Here is a 25995-nt window from a genome sequence, read left to right as displayed (position 1 = left end):
CGATTTTTATATGTTGATTTTGTATCCTGCAACTTTACTGAACTTTTAAATCAGTTTTAATAGTCTTTTTGATGGAGTCTTTAGGTTTTTCCAAATGTGAGATTATATCTTCTGCAAGCAAAGATAATTTGACTTCTTTTTTTCCAAAGTGGATGTCGTCATTTTTTCCTCTTCCCTGATTGCTTTAGCTAAGACTTCCAGTAGTATGTTGAATAATAGTGATGACAGTGGGCATCCTTGTTGTGCTCCAGATCTTAGAGGAAAGGCTTTCAGTTCTTCCCCATTCCTTATGATACTAGCTGTGGGTCTGTTGTATATGGCTTTTATTATGTTAAGATATGTTCCTTGTATCCCCAGTTTTTTGAGGGTTTATATCATGAAGGGATGTTGGATTTTCTCAAATGCTTTTTCAGCATCAATTGAAATGATCATGTGGTTTTTATCCTTCATTCTGTTGATGTGATGTATCACATTGATTGATTTGTATATGTTGAACAATGCTTGCATCCCAAGGGGGGAATCACACTTGGTCATGATGATGTTTTTAGTATATTGGGTTTGTTGCTGTTGCTGCTGTTGTTTTGAGACAAAGTCTTGCTCTGTCACCCAGGCTGGAGTGCTGGAGTGCAGTGGCATGATCTCCATTCACTGCATCCTCCACCTCCTGAGTCAAGCGATTCTCGTGCCTCAGCCACCCGAGTAGCTGGGATTACAGGCATGTGCCACCACGCCAAGCTAATTTCTGTGGTTTTAGTAGAGATGGGGTTTCACCATGTTGGCCAGGCTAGTCTTGAACTCCTGGCCTTAAGTGATTCGCCTGCCTCGGCCTCCCAAACTGCTGGGATTAAAGGTGTGAGCCACAGTGCTTGGCCATATATTGTTGAATTTGATATGCTAATTTTTGTTGAGGATTTTTACATCAATATTCATCAGAGATATTGGCATGTAGTTTTCTTTTTTTAATGCATCTTTATCTGGTTGGTATCAGGGTAATATTGGCCTCGTAGAATGAGTTTGGATATATTCCCTCCTCCTGTATTTTTCAGAACAGTTTGATTAGGATTGGTATTAGTTCTTTAAATGTTTTATAGAATTCAGCAGTGAAGTCATTGGGTCCTCAGCTTTTCTTTACTGGGAGACTTTTTATTATAGCTTTGATCTCATTACTTGTCATTGGTGTATTCAGGTTTTGGATTTCTTTATGCTTCAAACTTGGTAGGTTGTTTGCTTCTAGAAATTTTTTCATTTCTTTAAATTTTTCAATTTATTGGCATAGAGTTGTTCATAGCGGCCACTAATTATCCTTTGAATTTTTGTGGTATCAGTTGTGTCTCCACTTTGATCTGTTATTTTAATGTTTGTATCTTTTGTATTTTTTTCTTAGATAGTCTGGTTGAAGTTTTGTCAATTTTGTTTAACTTTTCAAAAAACTGCATTTTTGTTTCATTGATCTTATGTGTTATTTTCTTTATTTCAATTTTATTTATTTCTGCTCTGACCTGTATTATTTCTTTTCATCTGCTAATTTTGGGTTTGGTTTGTTCTTGCTTTTCTAGTCCTTAAAGGTGCATTGTTAATTTGTTTATTTGAATTTTTTTTTTCCTCTTTTTTGATGTAGGGAGTTATAGCTACAAACTTCCCTTTTAACTTTTTTTTTTTTTCTGTATTCCATACATTTTGGTATGTGATGTTTCCATTATCATTTGTTTCCAGAACTTTTTCAGTTTTCTTCTTAATTTCTTCATTGACCCACTGGTCACTCAGGCGCATATTGTTTAATTTTCATGTATTTGTATAGTTTCCAAAATTCTTGTTGTTGTTGATTTCTAATTTTATTCCATTGTGGTCAGAGATGCTTGGTATCATTTTAAATTTTTGCATGTTTACAACTTGTTTTGTGACCTAACATTTGGTCTATCTTTGAGAATGATCCATGTGCTGAGGAAAAGAATGTGTATTCTGTAGCTGTTGGATGAAATGTTCTGTAAATATCCATTATATCCACATGTTCTATAGTGCTAATTAAGTCTGATGCTTCTGTTTTGATTTTCTGTCTGGAACATCTGTCCAATGCCGAAAGTGGGGTGTTGACATCTACAGCTATGATTGTATTGAAGTCTATGTCTCTCTTTATCACTGATAATACTTGCTTTATATATCTGGGTGCTCCAGTATTGGGTGCATATATATTTAAAATTGTTATATCCTCTTATGGAATTGTTCCCTTTATCATTATATAGTGACCTTCTTTGTCTCTTCTTATAGTTTTTGTCTTGACATCTATTTTGTGTGATATAAATATCAGCACTCCTGCTCTTTTTTGGTGTCCATTGGCATGAGATATTTCCACCCCCCCCCACCACTTTAACTATTTTTTTAAATTTTTTATTTTATTTCAATAGTTTTTTTTTTTTTTTTTTGGTACAGGTAGTTTTTGGTTACATGGACAAGTTCTTGAGTGTTTTTTTTCTGAGATTTTGATGTACCCGACACCCAAGCAGTGTACACTGTACCAAATATGTAGTTTTTATCCCTAAGCCCCCTTCCATCTTCCTCCATCTGAGTCCCCAAAGTCCATCATACCATTCTTTTTTTTTATTTTTTTATTTATTTATTATTATTATACTTTAAGTTGTAGGGTACATGTGCATAACGTGCAGGTTTGTTACATATGTATACTTGTGCCATGTTGGTGTGCTGCACCCATCAACTCGTCATTTACATCAGGTATAACTCCCAATGCAATCCCTCCCCCCTCCCCCCTCCCCATGATAGGCCCCGGTGTGTGATGTTCCCCTTCCTGAGTCCAAGTGATCTCATTGTTCAGTTCCCACCTATGAGTGAGAACATGCGGTGTTTGGTTTTCTGTTCTTGTGATAGTTTGCTAAGAATGATGGTTTCCAGCTGCATCCATGTCCCTACAAAGGACACAAACTCATCCTTTTTGATGGCTGCATAGTATTCCATGGTGTATATGTGCCACATTTTCGTAATCCAATCTGTCACTGATGGACATTTGGGTTGATTCCAAGTCTTTGCTATTGTGAATAGTGCTGCAATAAACATACGTGTGCATGTGTCTTTATAGCAGCATAATTTATAATCCTTTGGGTATATACCCAGTAATGGGATGGCTGGGTCATATGGTACATCTAGTTCTAGATCCTTGAGGAATCGCCATACTGTTTTCCATAATGGTTGAACTAGTTTACAATCCCACCAACAGTGTAAAAGTGTTCCTATTTCTCCACATCCTCTCCAGCACCTGTTATTTCCTGACTTTTTAATGATCGCCATTCTAACTGGTGTGAGATGGTATCTCATTGTGATTTTGATTTGCATTTCTCTGATGGCCAGTGATGATGAGCATTTTTTCATGTGTCTGTTGGCTGTATGAATGTCTTCTTTTGAGAAATGTCTGTTCATATCCTTTGCCCACTTTTTGATGGGGTTGTTTTTTTTTTTCTTGTAAATTTGTTTGAGTTCTTTGTAGGTTCTGGATATTAGCCCTTTGTCAGATGAGTAGATTGCAAAAATTTTCTCCCATTCTGTAGGTTGCCTGTTCACTCTGATGGTAGTTTCTTTTGCTGTGCAGAAGCTCTTTAGTTTAATTAGATCCCATTTGTCAATTTTGGCTTTTGCTGCCGTTGCTTTTGGTGTTTTAGACATGAAGTCTTTGCCCATGCCTATGTCCTGAATGGTACTACCTAGGTTTTCCTCTAGGATTTTTATGGTATTAGGTCTGACATTTAAGTCTCTAATCCATCTTGAATTAATTTTCGTATAAGGAGTAAGGAAAGGATCCAGTTTCAGCTTTCTACTTATGGCTAGCCAATTTTCCCAGCACCATTTATTAAATAGGGAATCCTTTCCCCATTTCTTATTTCTCTCAGGTTTGTCAAAGATCAGATGGCTGTAGATGTGTGGTATTATTTCTGAGGACTCTATTCTGTTCCATTGGTCTATATCTCTGTTTTGGTACCAGTACCATGCTGTTTTGGTTACTGTAGCCTTGTAGTATAGTTTGAAGTCAGGTAGCGTGATGCCTCCAGCTTTGTTCTTTTGACTTAGGATTGTCTTGGAGATGCGGGCTCTTTTTTGGTTCCATATGAACTTTAAAGCAGTTTTTTCCAATTCTGTGAAGAAACTCATTGGTAGCTTGATGGGGATGGCATTGAATCTATAAATTACCTTGGGCAGTATGGCCATTTTCACGATATTGATTCTTCCTATCCATGAGCATGGTATGTTCTTCCATTTGTTTGTGTCCTCTTTTATTTCACTGAGCAGTGGTTTGTAGTTCTCCTTGAAGAGGTCCTTTACATCCCTTGTAAGTTGGATTCCTAGGTATTTTATTCTCTTTGAAGCAATTGTGAATGGAAGTTCATTCCTGATTTGGCTCTCTGTTTGTCTGTTACTGGTGTATAAGAATGCTTGTGATTTTTGCACATTAATTTTGTATCCTAAGACTTTGCTGAAGTTGCTTATCAGCTTAAGGAGATTTTGGGCTGAGACAATGGGGTTTTCTAAATATACAATCATGTCATCTGCAAACAGGGACAATTTGACTTCTTCTTTTCCTAACTGAATACCCTTGATTTCTTTCTCTTGCCTAATTGCCCTAGCCAGAACTTCCAACACTATGTTGAATAGGAGTGGTGAGAGAGGGCATCCCTGTCTTGTGCCAGTTTTCAAAGGGAATTTTTCCAGTTTTTGCCCATTCAGTATGATATTGGCTGTGGGTTTGTCATAAATAGCTCTTATTATTTTGAGGTACGTTCCATCAATACCGAATTTATTGAGCGTTTTTAGCATGAAGGGCTGTTGAATTTTGTCAAAAGCCTTTTCTGCATCTATTGAGATAATCATGTGGTTCATGTCTTTGGTTCTGTTTATATGCTGGATTATGTTTATTGATTTGCGAATGTTGAACCAGCCTTGCATCCCAGGGATGAAGCCCACTTGATCATGGTGGATAAGCTTTTTGATGTGTTGCTGAATCCGGTTTGCCAGTATTTTATTGAGGATTTTTGCATCGATGTTCATCAGGGATATTGGTCTAAAATTCTCTTTTTTTGTTGTGTCTCTGCCAGGCTTTGGTATCAGGATGATGTTGGCCTCATAAAATGAGTTAGGGAGGATTCCCTCTTTTTCTATTGATTGGAATAGTTTCAGAAGGAATGGTACCAACTCCTCCTTGTACCTCTGGTAGAATTCAGCTGTGAATCCATCTGGTCCTGGACTTTTTTTGGTTGGTAGGCTATTAATTATTGCCTCAATTTCAGAGCCTGCTATTGGTCTATTCAGGGATTCAACTTCTTCCTGGTTTAGTCTTGGAAGACTGTAAGTGTCCAGGAAATTATCCATTTCTTCTAGATTTTCCAGTTTATTTGCGTAGAGGTGTTTATAGTATTCTCTGATGGTAGTTTGTATTTCTGTGGGGTCGGTGGTGATATCCCCTTTATCATTTTTAACTGCGTCGATTTGATTCCTCTCTCTTTTCTTCTTTATTAGTCTTGCTAGTGGTCTGTCAATTTTGTTGATCTTTTCAAAAAACCAACTCCTGGATTCATTGATTGTTTGGAGAGTTTTTTGTGTCTCTATCTCCTTCAGTTCTGCTCTGATCTTAGTTATTTCTTGCCTTCTGCTAGCTTTCGAATGTGTTTGCTCTTGCTTCTCTAGTTCTTTTAATTGCGATGTTAGAGTGTCAATTTTAGATCTTTCCTGCTTTCTCTTGTGGGCATTTAGTGCTATAAATTTCCCTCTACACACTGCTTTAAATGTGTCCCAGAGATTCTGGTATGTTGTATCTTTGTTCTCATTGGTTTCAAAGAACATCTTTATTTCTGCCTTCATTTCGTTATGTACCCAGTAGTCATTCAGGAGCAGGTTGTTCAGTTTCCATGTAGTTGAGCGGTTTTGATTGAGTTTCTTAGTCCTGAGTTCTAGTTTGATTCCACTGTGGTCTGAGAGACAGTTTGTTATAATTTCTGTTCTTGTACATTTGCTGAGGAGTGCTTTACTTCCAATTACGTGGTCGATTTTGGAGTAAGTACAATGTGGTGCTGAGAAGAATGTATATTCTGTTGATTTGGGGTGGAGAGTTCTATAGATGTCTATTAGGTCTGCTTGCTGCAGAGATGAGTTCAATTCCTGGATATCCTTGTTAACTTTCTGTCTCGTTGATCTGTCTAATGTTGACAGTGGAGTGTTGAAGTCTCCCATTATTATTGTATGGGAGTCTAAGTCTCTTTGTAAGTCTCTAAGGACTTGCTTTATGAATCTGGGTGCTCCTGTATTGGGTGCATATATATTTAGGATAGTTAGCTCTTCCTGTTGAATTGATCCCTTTACCATTATGTAATGGCCTTCTTTGTCTCTTTTGATCTTTGACGGTTTAAAGTCTGTTTTATCAGAGACTAGTATTGCAACCCCCGCTTTTTTTTTTTGTTCTCCATTTGCTTGGTAAATCTTCCTCCATCCCTTTATTTTGAGCCTATGTATGTCTCTGCGTGTGAGATGGGTCTCGTGAATACAGCAGACTGATGGGTCTTGACTCTTTATCCAGTTTGCCAGTCTGTGTCTTTTAATTGGAGCATTTAGTCCATTTACATTTAAGGTTAAGATTGTTATGTGTGAACTTGATCCTGCGATTATGATATTAACTGGTTATTTTGCTCGTTAGTTGATGCAGTTTCTTCGTAGCCTCGATGGTCTTTACATTTTGGCATGTTTTTGCAATGGCTGGTACCAGTTGTTCCTTTCCATGTTTAGTGCTTCCTTCAGGGTCTCTTGTAAGGCAGGCCTAGTGGTGACAAAATCTCTAAGCATTTGCTTATCTGTAAAGGATTTTATTTCTCCTTCACTTATGAAACTTAGTTTGGCTGGATATGAAATTCTGGGTTTAAAATTCTTTTCTTTAAGAATGTTGAATATTGGCCCCCACTCTCTTCTGGCTTGGAGAGTTTCTGCCGAGAGATCTGCTGTTAGTCTGATGGGCTTCCCTTTGTGGGTAACCCGACCTTTCTCTCTGGCTGCCCTTAAGATTTTTTCCTTCATTTCAACTTTGGTGAATCTGGCAATTATGTGTCTTGGAGTTTTCTTCTCGAGGAGTATCTTTGTGGCGTTCTCTGTATTTCCTGGATTTGAATGTTGGCCTGCCCTACTAGGTTGGGAAAGTTCTCCTGGATGATATCCTGAAGAGTGTTTTCCAACTTGGTTCCATTTTCCCCCTCACTTTCAGGCACCCCAATCAGACGTAGATTTGGTCTTTTTACATAATCCCATACTTCTTGCAGGCTTTGTTCATTTCTTTTTCTTCTTTTTTCTTTTGGTTTCTCTTCTTGCTTCATTTCATTCATTTGATCCTCAATCGCAGATACTCTTTCTTCCAGTTGATCGAGTCGGTTACTGAAGCTTGTGCATTTGTCACGTATTTCTCGTGTCATGGTTTTCATCTCTTTCATTTCGTTTATGACCTTCTCTGCATTAATTACTCTAGCCATCAATTCTTCCACTTTTTTTTCAAGATTTTTAGTTTCTTTGCGCTGGGTACGTAATTCCTCCTTTAGCTCTGAGAAATTTGATGGACTGAAGCCTTCTTCTCTCATCTCGTCCAAGTCATTCTCCGTCCAGCTTTGATCCGTTGCTGGCGATGAGCTGCGCTCCTTTGCCGGGGGAGATGCGCTCTTATTTTTTGAATTTCCAGCTTTTCTGCCCTGCTTTTTCCCCATCTTTGTGGTTTTATCTGCCTCTGCTCTTTGATGATGGTGATGTACTGATGGGGTTTTGGTGTAGGTGTCCTTCCTGTTTGATAGTTTTCCTTCTAACAGTCAGGACCCTCAGCTGTAGGTCTGTTGGAGATTGCTTGAGGTCCACTCCAGACCCTGTTTGCCTGGGTATCAGCAGCAGAGGCTGCAGAAGATAGAATATTTCTGAACAGCGAGTGTACCTGTCTGATTCTTGCTTTGGAAGCTTCCTCTCAGGGGTGTACTCCACCCTGTGAGGTGTGGGGTGTCAGACTGCCCCTAGTGGGGGATGTCTCCCAGTTAGGCTACTCAGGGGTCAGGGACCCACTTGAGCAGGGAGTCTGTCCCTTCTCAGATCTCAACCTCCGTGTTGGGAGATCCACTGCTCTCTTCAAAGCTGTCAGACAGAGTCGTTTGCGTCTGCAGAGGTTTTGGCTACGTTTATTATTGCCCTGTCCCCAGAGGTGGAGTCAACAGAGACAGGCAGGTTTCCTTGAGCTGCTGTGAGCTCCACCTAGTTCGAGCTTCCCAGCAGCTTTGTTTACCTACTTAAGCCTCAGCAATGGCGGGCGCCCCTCCCCCAGCCTCGCTGCTGCCTTGCCGGTAGATCACAGACTGCTGTGCTAGCAATGAGGGAGGCTCCGTGGGTGTGGGACCCTCCCGGCCAGGTGTGGGATATGATCTCCTGGTGTGCCTGTTTGCTTAAAGCGCAGTATTGGGGTGGGAGTTACCCGATTTTCCAGGTGTTGTGTGTCTCAGTTCCCCTGGCTAGGAAAAGGGATTCCCTTCCCCCTTGCGCTTCCCAGGTGAGGCAATGCCTCTCCCTGCTTCAGCTCTTGCTGGTCAGGCTGCAGCAGCTGACCAGCACCGATCGTCCGGCACTCCCCAGTGAGATGAACCCAGTACCTCAGTTGAAAATGCAGAAATCACCGGTCTTCTGTGTTGCTCGCGCTGGGAGTTGGAGACTGGAGCTGTTCCTATTTGGCCATCTTGCTCCGCCCCCCCATACCATTCTTATGTTTTTGCATCCTCAGAGTTTAACTCCCACTTATAAGTGAGAAGATATGAGATTTGATTTTTCATTCCTGAGTTACTTCACTTAGAATAATGGCCTCCAAGTCAATCCACGTTCTGCAAAGGCCATTATTTTGTTCCATTTTATGGCTGGGTAGTATTCTGTGGTGTATATACATTTTCTTTATCCACTCGTTGGTTGATGGTCATTTAGGTTGGCTCCATTTTTTTTTTGCTATTGTGAATTGTGCTGCTATAAAAATGTGTATGTGTTTTTTTGTATGATTTATTTTCCTTTGGGTATATACCCAGTAGTAGGATTGCTGGATCGAATGGTAGTTCTAATTTTAGTTTTTTGTTTTGTTTTGTTTTTTGTTTTGAGACAAGGTCTGGCTCTATCTCCCAGGCTGAGTGCAGTGGCATGATCTTGGCTCACTGCGACCTCTGCCTCCCAGGCTCAAGCCATCCTCCCACCTCAGCCTCCTGAGTTGCTGGGAGTACAGGCACGCACCACCATACTTGACTAATTTTTGTATTTTTTGTAGAGACGGGATTTTTCCATGTTGCTCAGGCTGGTCTCGGACTCCTGAGTTCAAGTGATCTGCCCCTGCAGCCTCCCAAAGTGCTGGGATTACAGGTATGAGCCATCACACCTGACCCTCATTTTAGTTCTTTAAGGCAGCGGTCGTCAACCTTTTTGGCACCAGGGACCGGTTTCATGGAAGACAATTTTTCCATGGAGCAGGGGTGGGGGATTGGCGAGGGGGAAGGGTTTCTGGATGAAACTCTTTCATCTCAGATCATTAGGTAGTAGATCCTCATAAGGAGTGTGCAGCCTAGATCCCTTGCATTCACAGTTCACAATAGGGTTCGTGCTCCTATGATAATCTAATGCTGCTGCTGATCTGCCAGAAGGTGGAGCTCAGGCAGTAATGCTCACTCGCCCGCCACTCACCTCCTGCTGTGCGGCCTGGTCCCTGCTTTAGGAGCTTCGACTCCCTGCTTTTAAACTTTTTTTCCTGTTTATATCTTATTGTACTGTCTATGTCTTGAAAAGTTGTTGTAGTTATTATTTTTGATTAGTTCGTTATTTAGTCTTTCCACTTAATATAAAAGTAGTTTGCACACCACAGTTACAGTGTCATAATATTCTGTGTTTTTCTGTGTACTTACTATTGCCAGTGAGTTTTGTACCTTCAAATGATTAGGAAAGTTTTCATTTCTCCTTCATGTTTAAAGGATATTTTTGCTGGATATACTATTTTAGGATAAAAGTTCTTTTCCTTCAACAGTTTAAATATGTCATGCTACTGTCTCCTGTCCTGTCAGGTTGCCATTGAAAAGTCTGCTTGATGTACTGGAGCTCCATTGTATGTTATTTTTTTCTTTTCTCTTACTGCTTTTAGGATCCTTTCTTTATCCTCAGGCTTTAAGAGTTTGGCTATTAAATATCTTGAGGTAGCGTTCTTTGGGTTAAATCTGGTGTTCTATAACCGTTTTGTATTTGGATATTGATATCTCTTTCTAGGTTTGGGAAGTTCTCTATTATTATCCCTTTGAATAGACTTTCTTTTTTTATTATACTTTAAGTTCTAGGGTACATGTGCACAACGTGCAGGTTTGTTACATAGGTATACATGTGCCATGTTGGTTTGCTGCACCCATCAACTTGTCGTTTACATTAGGCATTTCTCTTAATGCTATTGTATGATGTTCCCTGCCTTATGTCCATGTGTTCTCATTGATCAACGCCCACTTATGAGCGAGAACATGCGGTGTTTGGTTTTCTGTCCTTGTGATAGTTTGCTGAGAATGATGGTCCAGCTTCATCCATGTCCCTACAAAGGACATGAACTCATCCTTTTTATGGCTGCATAGTGTTGCATGGTGTATATGTGCACATTTTCTTAATCCAGTCTATCATTGATGGACATTTGGGTTGGTTCCAAGTCTTTGCTATTGTGAATAGTGCCACAATAAATAGATGTGTGCATGTGTCTTTATAGCAGCATGATTTATAATCCTTTGGGTATATACCCAGTAATGGGATCGCTGGGTCAAATGGTATTTCTAGTTCTAGATCCTTGAGGAATCGCCATGCTGCCTTCCACAATGGTTGGACTAGTTTACAGTCCTACCAACAGTGTAAAAGCGTTCCTATTTCTCCACATCCTCTCTAGCATCTGTTGTTTCCTGACCTTTTAATGATCACCATTCTAACTGGTGTGAGATGGTATCTCATTGTGGTTTTGATTTGCATTTCTCTGATGGCCAGTGATGATGAGCATTTTTTCATGTGTCTGTTGGCTGCATTAATGTCTTCTTTTGAGAAGTGTCTGTTCATATCCTTTGCCCACTTTTTGACGGGGTTGTTGTTGTTTTTTTGTAAATTTGTTTGAGTTCTTTGTAGATTCTGGATATTAGCCCTTTGTCAGATGGGTAGATTGCAAAAATTTTCTCCTATTCTGTAGGTTGCCTGTTCACTTGATGATAGTTTCTTTTGCTGTGCAGAAGCTCTTTAGTTCAATTAGATCCCATTTGTCGATTTTGGCTTTTGTTGCCATTGCTTTTGGTGTTTTAGTCATGAAGTCTTTGCCCATGCCTATGTCCTGAATGGTATTACCTAGGTTTTCTTCTAGGGTTTTTATGGTTTTAGGTCTTATGTTTAAGTCTTTAATCCATCTTGCGTTAATATTTGTGTAAGGTGTAAAGAAGGGATCCAGTTTCAATTTTCTGCATATGGCTAGCCAGTTTTCCCAGCACCATTTATTAAATAGGGAATCCTTTCCCCATTGCTTGTTTTTGTCAGGTTTGTCAAAGATCAGATGATTGTAGATGTGTGGTGTTATTTCTGAGGCCTCTGTTCTGTTCCACTGGTCTATGTATCTGTTTTGGTGCCAGTACCATGCTATTTTGGTTACTGTAGCCTTGTAGTATAGTTTGAAGTCAGGTAGTGTGATGCCTCAAGCTTTGTTCTTTTTGCATAGGATTGTCTTGGCTATGCAGGCTCTTTTTTGGTTCCATATGAACTTTAAAGTAGTTTTTTCCAGTTCAGTGAAGAAAATAATTGGTAGCTTGATGGGGATGGCATTGAATCTATAGGTTACCTTGGCAGTATGGCCATTTTCACGATATTGATTCTTCCTATCTGTGAGTATGGAATGTTCTTCCATTTGTTTGTGTCCTCTTTTATTTCATTGAGCAGTGGCTTGTAGTTCTCCTTGAAGAGGTCCTTCACAACCCTTGTAAGCTGGATTCGTAGGTATTTTATTCTCTTTGTAGTAATAGTGAATGATTTGGCTGTCTGTTTGTTTGTACTTGGTGTATAGGAATGCTTGTGATTTTTGCACATTGATTTTATATCCTGAGACTTTGCTGAAGTTATTTATCAGTTTAAGGATGTTTTGGGCTGAGACGATGGGGTTTTCTAAATATACAATCATGTCATCTGCAAACAGAGACAATTTGACTTCCTCTTTTCCTAATGGAATACGCTTTATTTCTTTCTCCTGCCTGATTGCCCTGGCCAGAACTTCCAACATGATGTTGAATAGGAGTGGTGAGAGAGGGCATCCTTGTCTTGTGCCGGTTTTCAAAGGGAATGCTTCCAGTTTTTGCTCATTCAATATGATATTGGCTGTGGGTCTGTCGTAAATAGCTCTTATTATTTTGAAATACGTCCCATCAACACTTAGTTAATTGAGAGTTTTTAGCATGAAGTGCTGTTGAATTTTGTCAAAGGCCTTTGCTGCATCTATTGAGATAATCATGTGGTTTTTGTTGTCGGTTCTGCTTATGTGATGGATTACGTTTATTGATTTGCGTATGGTGAACCAGCCTTGCATCCCAGGTGTGAAGCTGACTTGATCATGGTAGATAAGCTTTTTGATGTGCTACTGGATTCGGTTTGCCAGTATTTTATCATGGATTTTCGCATCGATGTTCATCAGGGATATTGGTCTAAAATTCTCTTTTTTTGTTGTGTCTCTGCCAGGCTTTTGTATCAGGATGATGTTGGCCTCATAAAATTGGTTAGGGAGGATTCCCTCTTTTTCTATTGATTGGAATTGTTTCAGAAAGAATGGTACCAGCTCCTCTTTGTAGCTGTGGTAGAATTCAGCTGTGAATCCGTCTGGTCCTGGACTTTTTTTGGTTGGTAGGCTATTAATTATTGCCTCAATTTCAGAGCCTGTTATTCGTCTATTCAGAGATTCAACTTCTTCCTGGTTTAGTCTTGGGAGGGTGTATGTGTCCAGGAATTTATCCATTTCTTCTAGATTTTCTAGTTTATTTGCATAGAAGTGTTTATAGTATTCTCTGATGGTAGTTTGTATTCTGTGGGATTAGTGGTGATGTCCCCTTTATCATTGTTTATTGCATCTATTTGATTCTTCTCTCTTTTCTTCTTTGTTAGTCTTGCTAGTGGTCTATTTTGTTGATTTTCAGAAAACCAGCTCCTGGGTTCATTGATTTTTTTGAAGGATTTTTTGTGTCTCTATCTCCTTCAGTTCTGCTCTGATCTTAGTTATTTCTTACCTTCTGCTAGCTTTTGAATTTGTTTGCTTTTGCTTCTCTAGTTCTTTTAATTATGATGTTAAGGTGTCAATTATAGATCTTTCCTGGTTTCTCTTGTGGACATTTAGTGCTATAAATTTCCCTCTACACACTGCTTTAAATGTGTCCCGTTGATTCTGGTACATTGTGTCTTTGTTCTCATTGGTTTCAAAGAACATCTTTATTTCTGCCTTCATTTTGTTATTTATCCAGTAGTCATTCAAGAGCAGGTTGTTCAGTTTCCATGTAGTTGTGTGTTTTTAGTGAGTTTCTTAATCCTGAGTTCTAATTTGATTGCACTGTGTTCTGAGAGACTGTTGTGATTTCTTTTCTTTTGCATTTGCTGAGGAGTGTTTTACTTCCAATTATGTGGTCAATTTTAGAATAAGTGCAATGTGGTGCTGAGAAGAATGTATATTCTGTTGATTTGGGGTGGAGAGTTCTGTAGATGTCCATTAGGCCTGTTTGGTCCAGAGCTGAGTTCAAGTCCTGGATATCTTTGTTAACCTTCTGTCTCATTGATCTAATATTGACAGTGGTGTGTTACAGTCTCCCATTATTATTGTGTGTGAGTCTAAGTCTCTTTGTAGGTCTGCAAGAACTTGCTCTGTGAATCTGGGTGCTCCTGTATTGGTTGCATATATATTTAGGATAGTTAGCTCTTCTTCTTAAATTGATCCTGTTACCATTATGTAATGGCCTTCTTTGTCTCTTTTGATCTTTGTTGGTTTAAAGTGTGTTTTATCAGAGACTAGGATTACAACCTGGGCTTTTTTTTTCTTTCCATTTGCTTGGTAGGTCTTCCTCCATCTCTTTATTTTGAGCCTATGTGTGTCTTTTCACGTGAGATAGGTCTCCTGAATACAGCACATTGATGGGTCTTGACTCTTTATCCAATTTGCCAGTCTGTGTCTTTTAATTGGGGTATTTAACCCATTTACATTTAAGGTTAATATTGTTATGTGTGAATTTGATCCTGTCATTATGATGTTAGCTGGTTATTTTGCCCGTTAATTGATGTAGTTCCTTCATAGCATCGATGGTCTTTACAATTTGTCATGTTTTTGCAGTGGCTGGTACCAGTCGTTCCTTTCCATGTTTAGTACTTCCTTCAGGAGCTCTTGTAAGGCAGGCCTGGTGGTGACAAAATGTCTCAGCATTTGCTTGTCTGTAAAGGATTTTATTTCTCCTTCACTTATGAAGCTTAGTTTGGCTGGATATGAAATTCCGGGTTGAAAATTCTTTTCTTTAAGAATGTTGAATATTGGGCCCCACTCTCTTCTGGCTTGTAGGGCTTGTCCCGAGAGATCCATTGTTCATCTGATAGGCTTCCCTTTGTGGGTAACCCGACCTTTCCTTCTGGCTGCGCTTAACATATTTTCCTTCATTTCAACTTTGGTTAATCTGACAATTATGTGTCTTGGGGTTGCTCCTCTCGAGGAGCATCTTTGTGGTATTCTCTGTATTTCTTGAATTTGAATGTTGGCCTGCCTTGCTAGGTGGGGGAAATTCTCCTGGATAATATCCTGAAGAGTGTTTTCTAACTTAGATCCATTCTCCCCATCACTTTCAGGTACACCAATCAAACGTAGATTTGGTCTTTTCACATAGTCCCATATTTCTTGGAGGCTTTGTCTGTTTCTTTTCACTCTTTTTTCTCTAACTTTGTTTTCTCACTTTATTTCATTAATTTGATCTTCAATCACTGATATCCTTCCTTCCACTTGATTGAATCAGCTCTTGAAGCTTGTGCATGTGTAACGAAGTTTTGGTGCTGTGGTTTTCAGCTCCATCAGGTCATTTAAGGTCTTTTCTACACTGTTTATTCTAGTTAGCCATTTGTCTAACCTTTTTTCAAGATTTTTAGCTTCCTTGTGATGGGTTAGAACATGCTCCTTTAAGTTGGAGAAATTTTTTATTACCAACCTTCTGAAGCCTACATCTGTCAACTCGTCAAACTCATTCTCCATCCGGTTTCATTCCTTTGCTGGTGAGGAGCTGCAATCCTTTGGGGGAGAAGAGGCACTCTGGTTTTTGGAATTTTCAGCTTTTCTGCTCTGGTTTCTCCCCATCTTTGTGGTTTTATCTACCTTTGGTCTTTGATGTTGGTGACCTACAGATGGGGTTTTGGTGTAGATGTCCTTTTTGTTGATGTTGATGCTATTCCTTCCTGTTTGTTAGTTTTCCTTCTAACAGTGGAGCCCCTCAGCTGCAGGTCTGTTGGAGTTTGCTGGAGGTCCACTCCAGACCCTGTTTGCCTGGGATCACCCATGGAGGCTGCAGAATAGCAAATATTGCTGCTTGATCCTTCCTCTGGAAGCTTTGTCCCAGAGGGGCACCCATCTGTGTGAGGTGTCTGTTGGCTTCTACTGGGAGGTGTCTCCCAGTCAGGCTCCACAGGGGTCTGGGACCCACTTGAGGAGGTGGTCTGTCTGTTCTCTGAGTTCAAACGCCATGGTGGGAGAGCCACTGCTCTCTTCAGAGCTGTTAGACAGGGACGTTTAGGTCTGCCAAAGCTATCTGCTGCCTTTTGTTCTGCTATGCCCTGCCCACAGAGGTGCAATCTACAGCAAGGCAGTAGGCCTTGCTGAGTTGAGGTGGGCTCCGCCCAGTTTGAGCTTCCTGGCCTCTTTGTTTACACAGTGAGCACAAAATTGCTTACTCAAACCTCAGCAATGGCGGACATCCCTCCCCCCACCAAGTTGCAGAGTCACAGGTTGATCTTAGATGCCGTGCTAGCAGTGAGCAAGGCTCCTTGGGCATGGGACCTGCCAAACCAGGCATGGGAGGGAACTTCCTGGTCTGCCGGTTGTGAAGATTGTGGGAAAAGCACAGTATTTGGGCAGGAGTATACCATTCCTCCAGGTACAGACTGTCATGGCTTCCCTTGGCTAGGAAAGGAAAGTCCCCAGACCCCTTGTGCTTCCCGGGTGAGGCGATGCGCTGCCCTGCTTTGGTTTGCCCTCCATGGGCTGCACCCACTGTCCAACCAGTCCCAATGAGATAAACCAGGACCCTCAGTTGGAAATGCAGAAATCACCCATCTTGTGCATCGATCTTGCTGGGAGTTGCGGACCGGAGCTGTTTTCATTCGGCCATCTTGGAAGCCTCCCCACTTTGAATACTTTCTAACCTTATCTCTTTCTCTGCTTCCTCTTTAAGGCCAATGATGCTTAGATTTGCCCTTTTGAGGCTATTTTCTAGATCTTGTAGGTCTGCTTCATTGTTTTTTATTCTTTTTTCCTTTGTCTCCTCTGACCGTGTGTTTTCAAATAGCCTGTCTTCAAGCTCACTAATTCTTTCTTCTACTTGATCAATTCTGCTATTTAAAGATTCTGATGTAGTCTTTTTCAGTATGCCAGTTGCAGTTTACAACTCCAGAATTTTTGCTTTATTCTTTTAATTTCAAATAAATTTGTCTGTTAAAACTTAACAAATTTTTGTTAAGTTTATCTGATAGGAATCTGAATCCCTTCTCTGTGTTATCTTGAATTTCTTCAAGTTTCCTCAAAACAGCTACTTTCAGTTCCCTGTCTCAAAGGTCACATATCTCTGTTTCTCCAAGATTGGTTTCTGGTGCCTCATTTTACTTGATGTGGCCATGTATTCCCAGATTGTCTTGATACTTGTAGATGTTCTTCAGTGTCTGGGCATTTTAGTGTTAGGTATTTGTTTTAGACTTCACAGTCTTGGCTTGTTTGTATCCACCCTTCTTGGGAAGGCTTTCCCCATATTCAAAAGGACTTGGGTGTTGTGATCTGAGCTGTATCTGTTTTAGGGGGCATCCCAAGCCCACTAATGCTGTGGTTCTTGTATACATGTAGAGGTACTCCCTTGATGGTCTTGGGCAAGATCTGGGAGAATTCTCTGGATTACCAAGCAGAGGCTCTTGTTTTCTTCCCTTACTTTCTCCTAAACAAACAGAGTCTCTCTCTGTCTCTCTCTCTCTCTCTCTCTCTCCCTCGAGCTACCTGAAACTTGGGGTTTAGTGACATAAGCACTACCACTTTGACTGTGCTGGGTCATGCTGAAGCCAGCACAGCACTGGGTTTCACCCAAGGTGTGCTGTAACCACTCTCTACCTACCACCTATGTTTGCTCAAGACCCTGGGGCTCTATAGTCAGTAGGTGGCAAAGCCAGCTAGGCCTGTGTTCTTCCCTTCAAGGCAGTGTGTTCCCCCACACCACAGGAGAGTACAGAAGTGCCATTTGAGAGCCAGGGACTAGAGTCAGAAACCTTAGATGTTTACCTGGTGCTCTATTATATTTTACTGTGACTAAGCTGTCAGTTAAACCACAAGATACAATCCCTCCCACTCTTCCCTCCCACTTTCCAAAGGCAGAGGAACCTCATCTTGTGGCAACTGCCATCCCAGGCCACAAGGAGTACTGCCTGACTACTGCTGACTACTGTTTCCTTAAGGTCCAAGGGCTCTTCAGTCAGCTTTTGGTGAATGCTGCCTGGTCTGGGACTCACCCTTCATGGCACCTGGCTCCCTTCTGACCCACAGCAGGTCCAGAAATGCCATTCAAGAGCCAATCCTGGAATTGGGGACCCTAAGAGCTTGCTTGGTGCTCCACTCCCCTGTGGCTGAGCTGGTACCTAAGATGCAAGACACAGTTCCCTTTACTTTTCCCTCTATTTTTCTGAAGCAGAAGGGTTTCTCCCTGAAGCCACCACAGCTGGGAATGTGTTGAGTCTCACCTGAAGTCAGCAAGTCTCAGGGTCTCGCCCAAAGTCCTTGATGTAGTACCTGAGTATCACTGCTGGTTTTTCAGGGCCCAAGGGCTCTTTGGTTAGCAGGTGATGAATGATTCTAGAACTAGGTCCTTCCCTTCAAGAGAGAGGGTTCTCTTCTGACCGAGGGTTCTCTTCTGACCCAGGGTTTCTGCAGAAATGTCCGGGAGCTAGGACCTGGAGAGGAGGCCTCACAACCCTGACCCTTGCCCTGTCCTGCTGTGGTTGAGCTGGTATTCAAAATGCAAGACACAGTCCCCTTTACTTTTCCCCCTGTTTTTCTGAAGCAGAAGGAGTTTTGCCCCATAGCCACCACAGCTAGTAATGTGCTGAGTCTCACCTGAAGCTAGCCAGTCTGAGGCTCACCTAATGCCCTTGATGTAGTACTTAGGTATCGCTATTGGTTATTCAGGGCCCAAGGGCTCTTTGGTTAGCAGGTGATGAATGATGCCAGAACTGGATCCTTCCCTTCAAGGCAGTGGGTTCCCTACTGGCCCAGGATTTGTTCAGAAATGTCCAGGAGCTAGGGCCTGAAAGGGGGCCTCACAACCCTGACCCATGCCCTGTCCTGCTGTGGCTGAGCTGGTATCCAAGATGCAAGACAAATTCTCCCCACTCTTCCATTTCCTCTCAAGTGGAAGGAAGTGGTGTCTTTTGGAGTCATGTTGAGCTGTGCAGCCTGAGGTTAGGAGAGAGGTGATGTCAGCACTCTCTAGCCACCCTGGCTGGTGTCTCAGTAGTTTGCATGCCCTCCCCACTCCCCCCCTCCCTGCCCCAACAATTCCAGTGTCTCTGGGCTTAGTTCAGCACTAGGACTCTCCTAGGAGTTGCAGTCTTTGTGGCCTAGGCTGCCTTGAAGTTCATTTAGAGTCCCACAGTACTTTAGCCCACGGTGGCGGGGCTTGTGGGAACTCAAGGTTTGACCGCTAGATCAGCAATTCCTTTCTGGTTGGGGCTGGTTTAAACACTCCCTCCACAGACAGGCGTCAGCTGAGCTTGGTCCTGCTTTTCTTTATGCTATAACGGAGCAGCAGTGAGGTCAATGCCTCAGAATTGTTGTGCTCTCCTTCCCCCAGCACACAGCAATGGTCTTTGCACCACACCACCACTGCCAGGGAATGGGGGGAAGGGTGGCTTCTATGATTCAAGACTGTTTTTCTACCTCTTTAGTGCCTCTTTTAGCAAGTTAAAACCAGGTACTGTGAATGCCCACCTGATATCTCGTTCTTAGGAAGGTGCTTTCTTTGTGTAGATAGTTGTTAAATTGGTGTCCTTGCAGCAAGAGGGATGACTGGTGGAGCCTTCTATTCCATCATCTTGTTCCACCTCTGGAATTGCTGGTCTTAGGTGAATATTTTATAGTATACTATTTTAAATTGTGTAACATTTTTTGGATTACATTTTCTTATTTTTTCTTATTTTTTTTTTTAGACAGTCTTGCTCTGTCACCCAGGCTGGGGTGCAGTGGTGCGATCTCAGCTCACTGCAACCTCTGCCACCTGGGTTCAAGCGATTCTCTTGCCTCAGCCTCCCAAACAGCTGGGATTACAGGCTTGCGCCACCACACCTGGCTAATTTTTGTATTTTTGGTACAGAAGGGGTTTCTCCATGTTGGCCAGGCTGGTCTCGAACTCCTGACTTCAGGTGATAAAATCTTTACTACTACTTAGCTTTATTCTCTTTTCTTTTTTGGTGATTATTATTATACTTATTATGTCTATATATGTTTAAAAACTCAATAATGCATGGTTATAATTATTGCTTTGCAAAATCTTATGTATTTTAAAGAAGATTAGAGATAAAAGAGAACACAACATATTTATTGTGTTTTTAAATTTTCAACCTTCTTATAACTTTTGGTTCACTTCATTTCTTCTTTTAGATTTGAATTACCATCTGGTATAATTTCCTGAATTTCTTTCCCACCCCATCTACTCCTTTGTGTTATTGTTATCGAACATATTACAAATGTTATGCCCCACTAATACACCTTAGGAATTTCTTTATGCAATTGCTTTTTAAATAAATTAAGGAAAGTAGAAGATATATATAATCATACTTTCTTTTTTAATTACCTCCATAATTACTATCACTGTTTATTTTTCATATGAATTCAAATTTTTCTTTAGTGTCACTTGCTTTCAGCATGAAGAATATTTCTTTTGTATTTCTTATAAGACAGATTGGCTAACAAGAAATTCTCTCACTTTTTGTTTACCCGGCAATGTATTTATTTACTCTTAATTTTGAAAGATAGCTTTTCTAGATAGAGGATTCTAATTTCACAGATTTTTGAATGCATCCTTTTTGCCTTCTGTACTCCATGAACTCTGAGGGGTATCAGCTGTTAATCTTATTGTTATTCCCGTTCATGTGATGAGTAATTTTTCTCGTACTGTTTTCAATATTTTCTCTTCATCTTTGATGTTCAATAATTTTCACTCATCATGTGTCTGGATGTAGCTTTTTAAACGCTTATCCTGTTGAATTTCATTGAACTTCTTGGATGTGTAGATTATTGTTTTTCATCAAATTTGGGGAGTTTTAAGACCATCATTTCTTTGAACATTTATTTGTCCTTTTCTTTCTTTTCTTCTGGTACTCTCATTATGTATATGTTGGTGTGCTTAATGGTGTCTTACATTTTTCTGAGCCCCTGTTCATTTTTCTTCATTTTTTTCATGTTTGTTCCTCAGATTTGTATCATTTCTATTGCTCTTCAAGTTAGTTTATTCTTTCTTTTGCCTGCTCAAATCTGCTGAATTTTTCATTTCAGTTATTGTACTTTTCAACTCCAGAATTTCCATTTGTTTCTTTTCAAAAAAATAATTTCTGTCTCTTAACTGATACACTTATATTCGCCATACAATGAGTCGTTGTTATCAGACCTTCCTTTAATTTTTAAACACGATATTTAAAAATTCTTTGGACATAATTATAAAAGTTGCTTTGAAGTCTTTCTATTCAGTGCAACATTTGGGCCTCCTCAAAGGAAGTTTCTTTTGCTCTTTTTCTTCTGTGTAAGTCACATTTTTTAATTGTATGTCTTACAATGTTTTGTTGAACACTAGACACTTTGGAAAATATATTGTAGCAAGTCTAGATGCTGTTTCTTCTCTTTCTGGGGCTTTTTTTTATTGTTTGTTTAGTCATTTATTTATTCAGTCACTTGGCTGGACTAATTTGGTGGAATTTATTTTCCCCACACTGTGTGGCCTCTAATATTCCTGCTCAGAATTTTTCCACCTGTTTTTATCTTTTCATGGCTTCCTATAGAGTCACCTCTGCATCCACATAGTTCACTTACTGGCCAAAGGTTGTGCTTAAGCTCACTTAGCCAGTTAGATTTTTTCATCCTTTCCTGTGGGATGTGTGTTTGTTTAGAGACTGCTTTTATAGTTCGGGGAGAGACTAACTCAGTCAGGGACTAATAGCTTGTAGATTCTTTCTCTGCTCATACCCAAGAAAGCATAGTCTTGGGCATGTGCACAGTCTTCCAGATCCATCAGTATGAGGTCGATTTGATTTTTAAGCTGGCTTCCCTGGATCTTAGCTTAATTTTCAGTTGGTGTTTGGTCAGACGTTCTGCTTAAGCCCCTTGAGCCAAACAGGCTCAAGGTTCTTTGCTGATAGATCTGCGTATGCCTTGGGTAATGCTTTTTAGTCTGCCCCAACACTTTCTCTGATTGTGCGTGAGTGGGTGAAGAATGGCACATGTGCACTGTCTTCTGGATCCCTAGAAGTAAGTGTGACCCCGGAGATTTTCTTCTTGGCTGTTTCCCTGGTTCTCTGGTAACCTTCTGGTTGGTCTACTGTTTCCCTTATTGCTACTATTATCATGGAGCTACCAGCTCCCTCTTAATTGCTCACTACCAAGATCTCCATTGTTTTCAGCAGTATCCTTAGACATGATCTTCTCCATGCTCTGTTTTAAATACATCAGTCCCCTCAGGAAGAGATGCAGAGTTCTTCCTCTTTGCTTCTGTTCTTTCCTTCTGGTCAGAACCTCTGTGCCACACGACTAGAACTGGGCTCATGGCGTGCTTCTCTTGAAATGGCACCCCTACTGTATTAGTAAATTAGTAAATTCTGGCGGTAGGTCTTGATCTTAGTGTGCCCTTTTGACACATAACCTCTGCCTGATGAGCCAACTGGGGTAAAGATGATCAGGATCTCAATATTCTTGACCTGTCATATTTGGGGTAGAATCCTTACCCTAAGAGTGAGAGCTGAGTGCCAGTCCTCTCCATCATACTTGCCCAGAACACTTCCATGACACAGGCCTGAGAATGGCAAGATATTCTGGCAGCCTGCTCCTCCACAGGTGAAACCGTAGCCTAGGATTTTAGGAGCTGTCGGGAGAGGGAATTCCTATCTTCTTGGCTGCACCCATCTGGAGCAGCTTCCATCACATGGAGCCAGTATAGACGGGAGCAGTTTATAGTTCAAATGCCATAGACTCTCACTGGTTATACTGAGATTTAGTTTATTTTCATGAATAAATGTTTTCCCATTTTCTATGTGCCCTTAGGACAATTTCAATTTTCAGAGACTAAGTGGTTGTTTTAATGAATTTTCCAGATGAGTGGTTGTTTCACTGGGGAGAGTGTCTAAAGAGCTCCTTATATCACCATTGCAGAAGTTCCACCCCTCACTGGTTATTTAAAAAACTGGAAGTATAAGATTAATGTACTAAAGGAGACCTCTATGAAATAGGGCTTACAATGACTAAGCCAGCATTATATCTTTGTTAGCAATCTGAAAACTCAGTTTGGTAGTTCTGGGTCATTTATAGTTTATGTTTGTTTTTATTTATTTGTTTATTTATTTTGAGACACAGTTTCACTCTGTCGCCTAGGCTGGAGTGCAGTGGCACGATATGGCTCACTACAACCTCCACTCCCAGGTTCAAGTGATAATCATGCCTCAGTCTCCTAAGTAGCTGAGATTACAGGCACGTGCCACCATGCTGGCTAATTTTTGTATTATTAATAGAGACAGGGTTTTGCCATGTTGGCCAAGCTGGTCTCAAACTCCTGACCTCAAGTGATCCAACCACCTCAGCATCCCAAAGTGCTGGAATTACAGGTGTGAGCCACTGCGATTGGCCTAGAGTTTTGCTTTTTCGGTTTTTTTTAAGGAATATTTCAAAGTATTGTCTTCAAGTTAGTTCAGTTCACCAAGATTTTATTGACATACTCCCTTGGAATACTAATTTTATGGTGAATAATCTTTGGTTTGCTTTGTAGGTATTAGGTTTTGAAACCTTGAAACTAGTATTAATTAATACATTATTTGTAGTTATTGGAATGTCCCATAGATAATATGGTTTGGTAATTAAAGCAGAGAACTGAAAATCAAATTTCTCTACTCCCCAACCCCTCACCCTCATTTTCAGTACCAATCTAGGAAATATCAGATATAATTTTATTTCTATATTGGTTTATTCAGCTGCAAAATTGAACTAATAGTGCTTTAGAAGGGTGGTGTGAGACTTAATGAATATTACTAAAGCGTTTATTTCTGTGCAAACGACTGTATTTGTTTTATTTTAAATATATATTTATATTTATTCGGGGCCAGGCGTGATGGTTCGTGCCTGTAATCCACCACTTTGGGAGGCTGAGGCTGGTGGATCACTTGAGCTCAGGAGTTCAAGACCAGCCTGGCCAACATGGTGAAACCCCATCTCTACTAAAAATACAAAAAAAAAAAAAAAAAAGCCAGGCATGGTGATGAGGTCCTGCAATCCCAGCTACTCGGGAGGCTGAGGCAGGAGAATCACTTGAACTTGGGAGATGGAGGTTGCAATGAGTCGAGATCACACCACTGCACTCCAGCCTGGGTGACAGAATGAGACTCCATCTCGAAAATAACTAAGTAAATCATTAATAAATAAATATATATTTATATTCCTTCAACTTTACATGGCCAACTAAGAGCTTGTATACACTTGTATTTTAATGCAGTATGTATTATGATAATTTAATGCAGTAAAATATATATATTTAATGTAGCATATTAAGTTTTATATATTTAAGGCAGTATATTAAATTATACCTATTTAGTGCAGCATATATTATATATATTTAATGCTATATATAGCCAAATGGAAAAAAGCATCAATATAATTGTAGTGTTGATTTATTGAGTATCTCCTAAGGAAATTGTTTTCTCCAGTTAGAAAGTATTGCTTTATATCATTATATCATATGGATAATAATCTGTTGTAGTGCAAAACAGATAAGTTGGAATAAAGTATGCTTATACCATGTCTTCTTAGTAATATATAATCTTGAAAATTATATATAATTTGAAATGGATATATGTTTTTATATATATATTTTTTCCTTTTTAATGATAGCCAAAGCTATGATATTGGGAAGATGGATAAGAAATCTACTAGGCCAGAAATGCTGGTAAGGATCATGTTAAATATTGTAGAAGTAGGTTGACTAACCTACTTTATGTTATTGTTATAAAATTATAATAGCATACTTCCCATTTATGAGTAGATTAGCTATTGGGCACACCATTGAACATCTCAGTGTATTTGTTTTTGTATATTTATCTAATAATATAATCTAACTCATAGGCATGTACCCATGAATTAATATATGTAGAGTGCTTTGAACAATGTTTGGATATGTAAATTTTAACTTTTCTTTTCTGTGTGTGTGTGTGTGTGTGTGTGTGTGTGTGTGTGTGTGTTTTGAGGCAGTCTCGCTCTGTTGCCCAGGCTGGAGTGCAGTGGTGGGATGGCTGCAACCTCTGCCTCCTAGGTTCAAGCGATTCTGGTGCCTCAGCCTCCCAAGTAGCTGGGACTACAGGCATGCGCCACCACACCTGGCTAATTTTTATGTTTTTAGCAGAGACGGGGTTCTGCCATGTTGACCAGGCTGGTCTGGAACTCCTGACTTCAGGTGATTTGCCTACCTTGGCCTCTCAAAGTGCTGGGGTTACAGGAGTGAGCTACCGTGCCTGACCTAGTTTTAACTTTTCTTATTGCATATTTTGAAGTTGCAGATTTTTCCCCAACTACCCAGACAGAACGTGCTTGGATATGGAAATTAATATGTAATCAACAAAATGTGATTGTGTAAATAAATATGATGTAAAATTACTATATTCTATAGCAAAACGGAATTTTTTGAATATCCATTTGATTCTTATATTACAGCATATTAATCAAAATGTAACTGAATACCTTTTTAATGTAATTACCACTATAATATATGGGGAATAAAAGAGAAGCATAAAATGTAGCTTCTGCCCTTAAGGAACTTATGATTAAAGGATAAAACTAGTACAAGTGAATACAATGAAATATTATCCTGGCTTAAAAAAGAAAGAAATCTGATACATGCTACAACATGGGTTAACTGTGAGGAGACTCTACTGAGTGAAACAAGCCAGTCACAAAAAGACAGATAATGTATGGTTCCACTTACATGAGGCACGTAGAGTAGTCAAATTCATAGAGACAGAAAGTAAAATGGTGGTTTTAGGGGGTAGGGAGAGGGGAGAATTGGGAACTACGGTTTAATGGGTATAGAGTTTCAGTTTTGCAAGATAAGAGAGTTCTCGAGATGGATGCTTGTAATGATTGCACAAGAGTGTGAATATACTTAATACTACTGAACTGTACGCTTAAAAATGTTTAAGATGGTCATGGAGCCAGGTGTGGTGGTATGCACCTGTAGTCCCAGCTACTCAGGAGGCTAAGCCAGGAGGATTGCATGAAACCAGGAGTTTGAGGCTGCAGTGAGCTGTGATCATGCCTGTGAATAGCCACTGCATTCGGTCTGGGCAACGTAGTAAGGCTCCATCTCCAAAAAAATTTTTTTTTGAGACAGGGTCTTGTCACTTAGGCTGGAGGGCAGTGGTGTGATCAGCTCACTGTAACCTTCAAACTCCTGGGCTCAAGCAATCCTCCCTCCT

General features: G+C 40.3%; 2 protein-coding genes across 2 annotated transcripts in view; one reads left to right on the top strand and one right to left on the bottom strand.

Annotated features, from left to right (window-relative positions):
• Positions 1–25995, bottom strand: part of LOC126946196 (60S ribosomal protein L37-like) — a 321281-nt gene that overhangs the window by 87761 nt on the left and 207525 nt on the right. The gene's annotated exons all lie outside the window — the stretch shown is intronic.
• TEX11 (testis expressed 11) overlaps positions 1–25995 on the top strand; it is a 323712-nt gene that overhangs the window by 124659 nt on the left and 173058 nt on the right. The window contains exon 10 of the mRNA XM_050776219.1: positions 24419–24473. Coding sequence (XP_050632176.1) covers positions 24419–24473 — 55 coding nt within the window. The remainder of the gene's footprint in view (positions 1–24418; positions 24474–25995) is intronic.

Source organism: Macaca thibetana, chromosome X, assembly GCF_024542745.1.
Source record: "Macaca thibetana thibetana isolate TM-01 chromosome X, ASM2454274v1, whole genome shotgun sequence".
Lineage (NCBI taxonomy): Eukaryota > Metazoa > Chordata > Mammalia > Primates > Cercopithecidae > Macaca > Macaca thibetana.
Note: the sequence above shows the minus strand (reverse complement) of the source record. Positions and strands in the feature narration are given on the sequence as shown.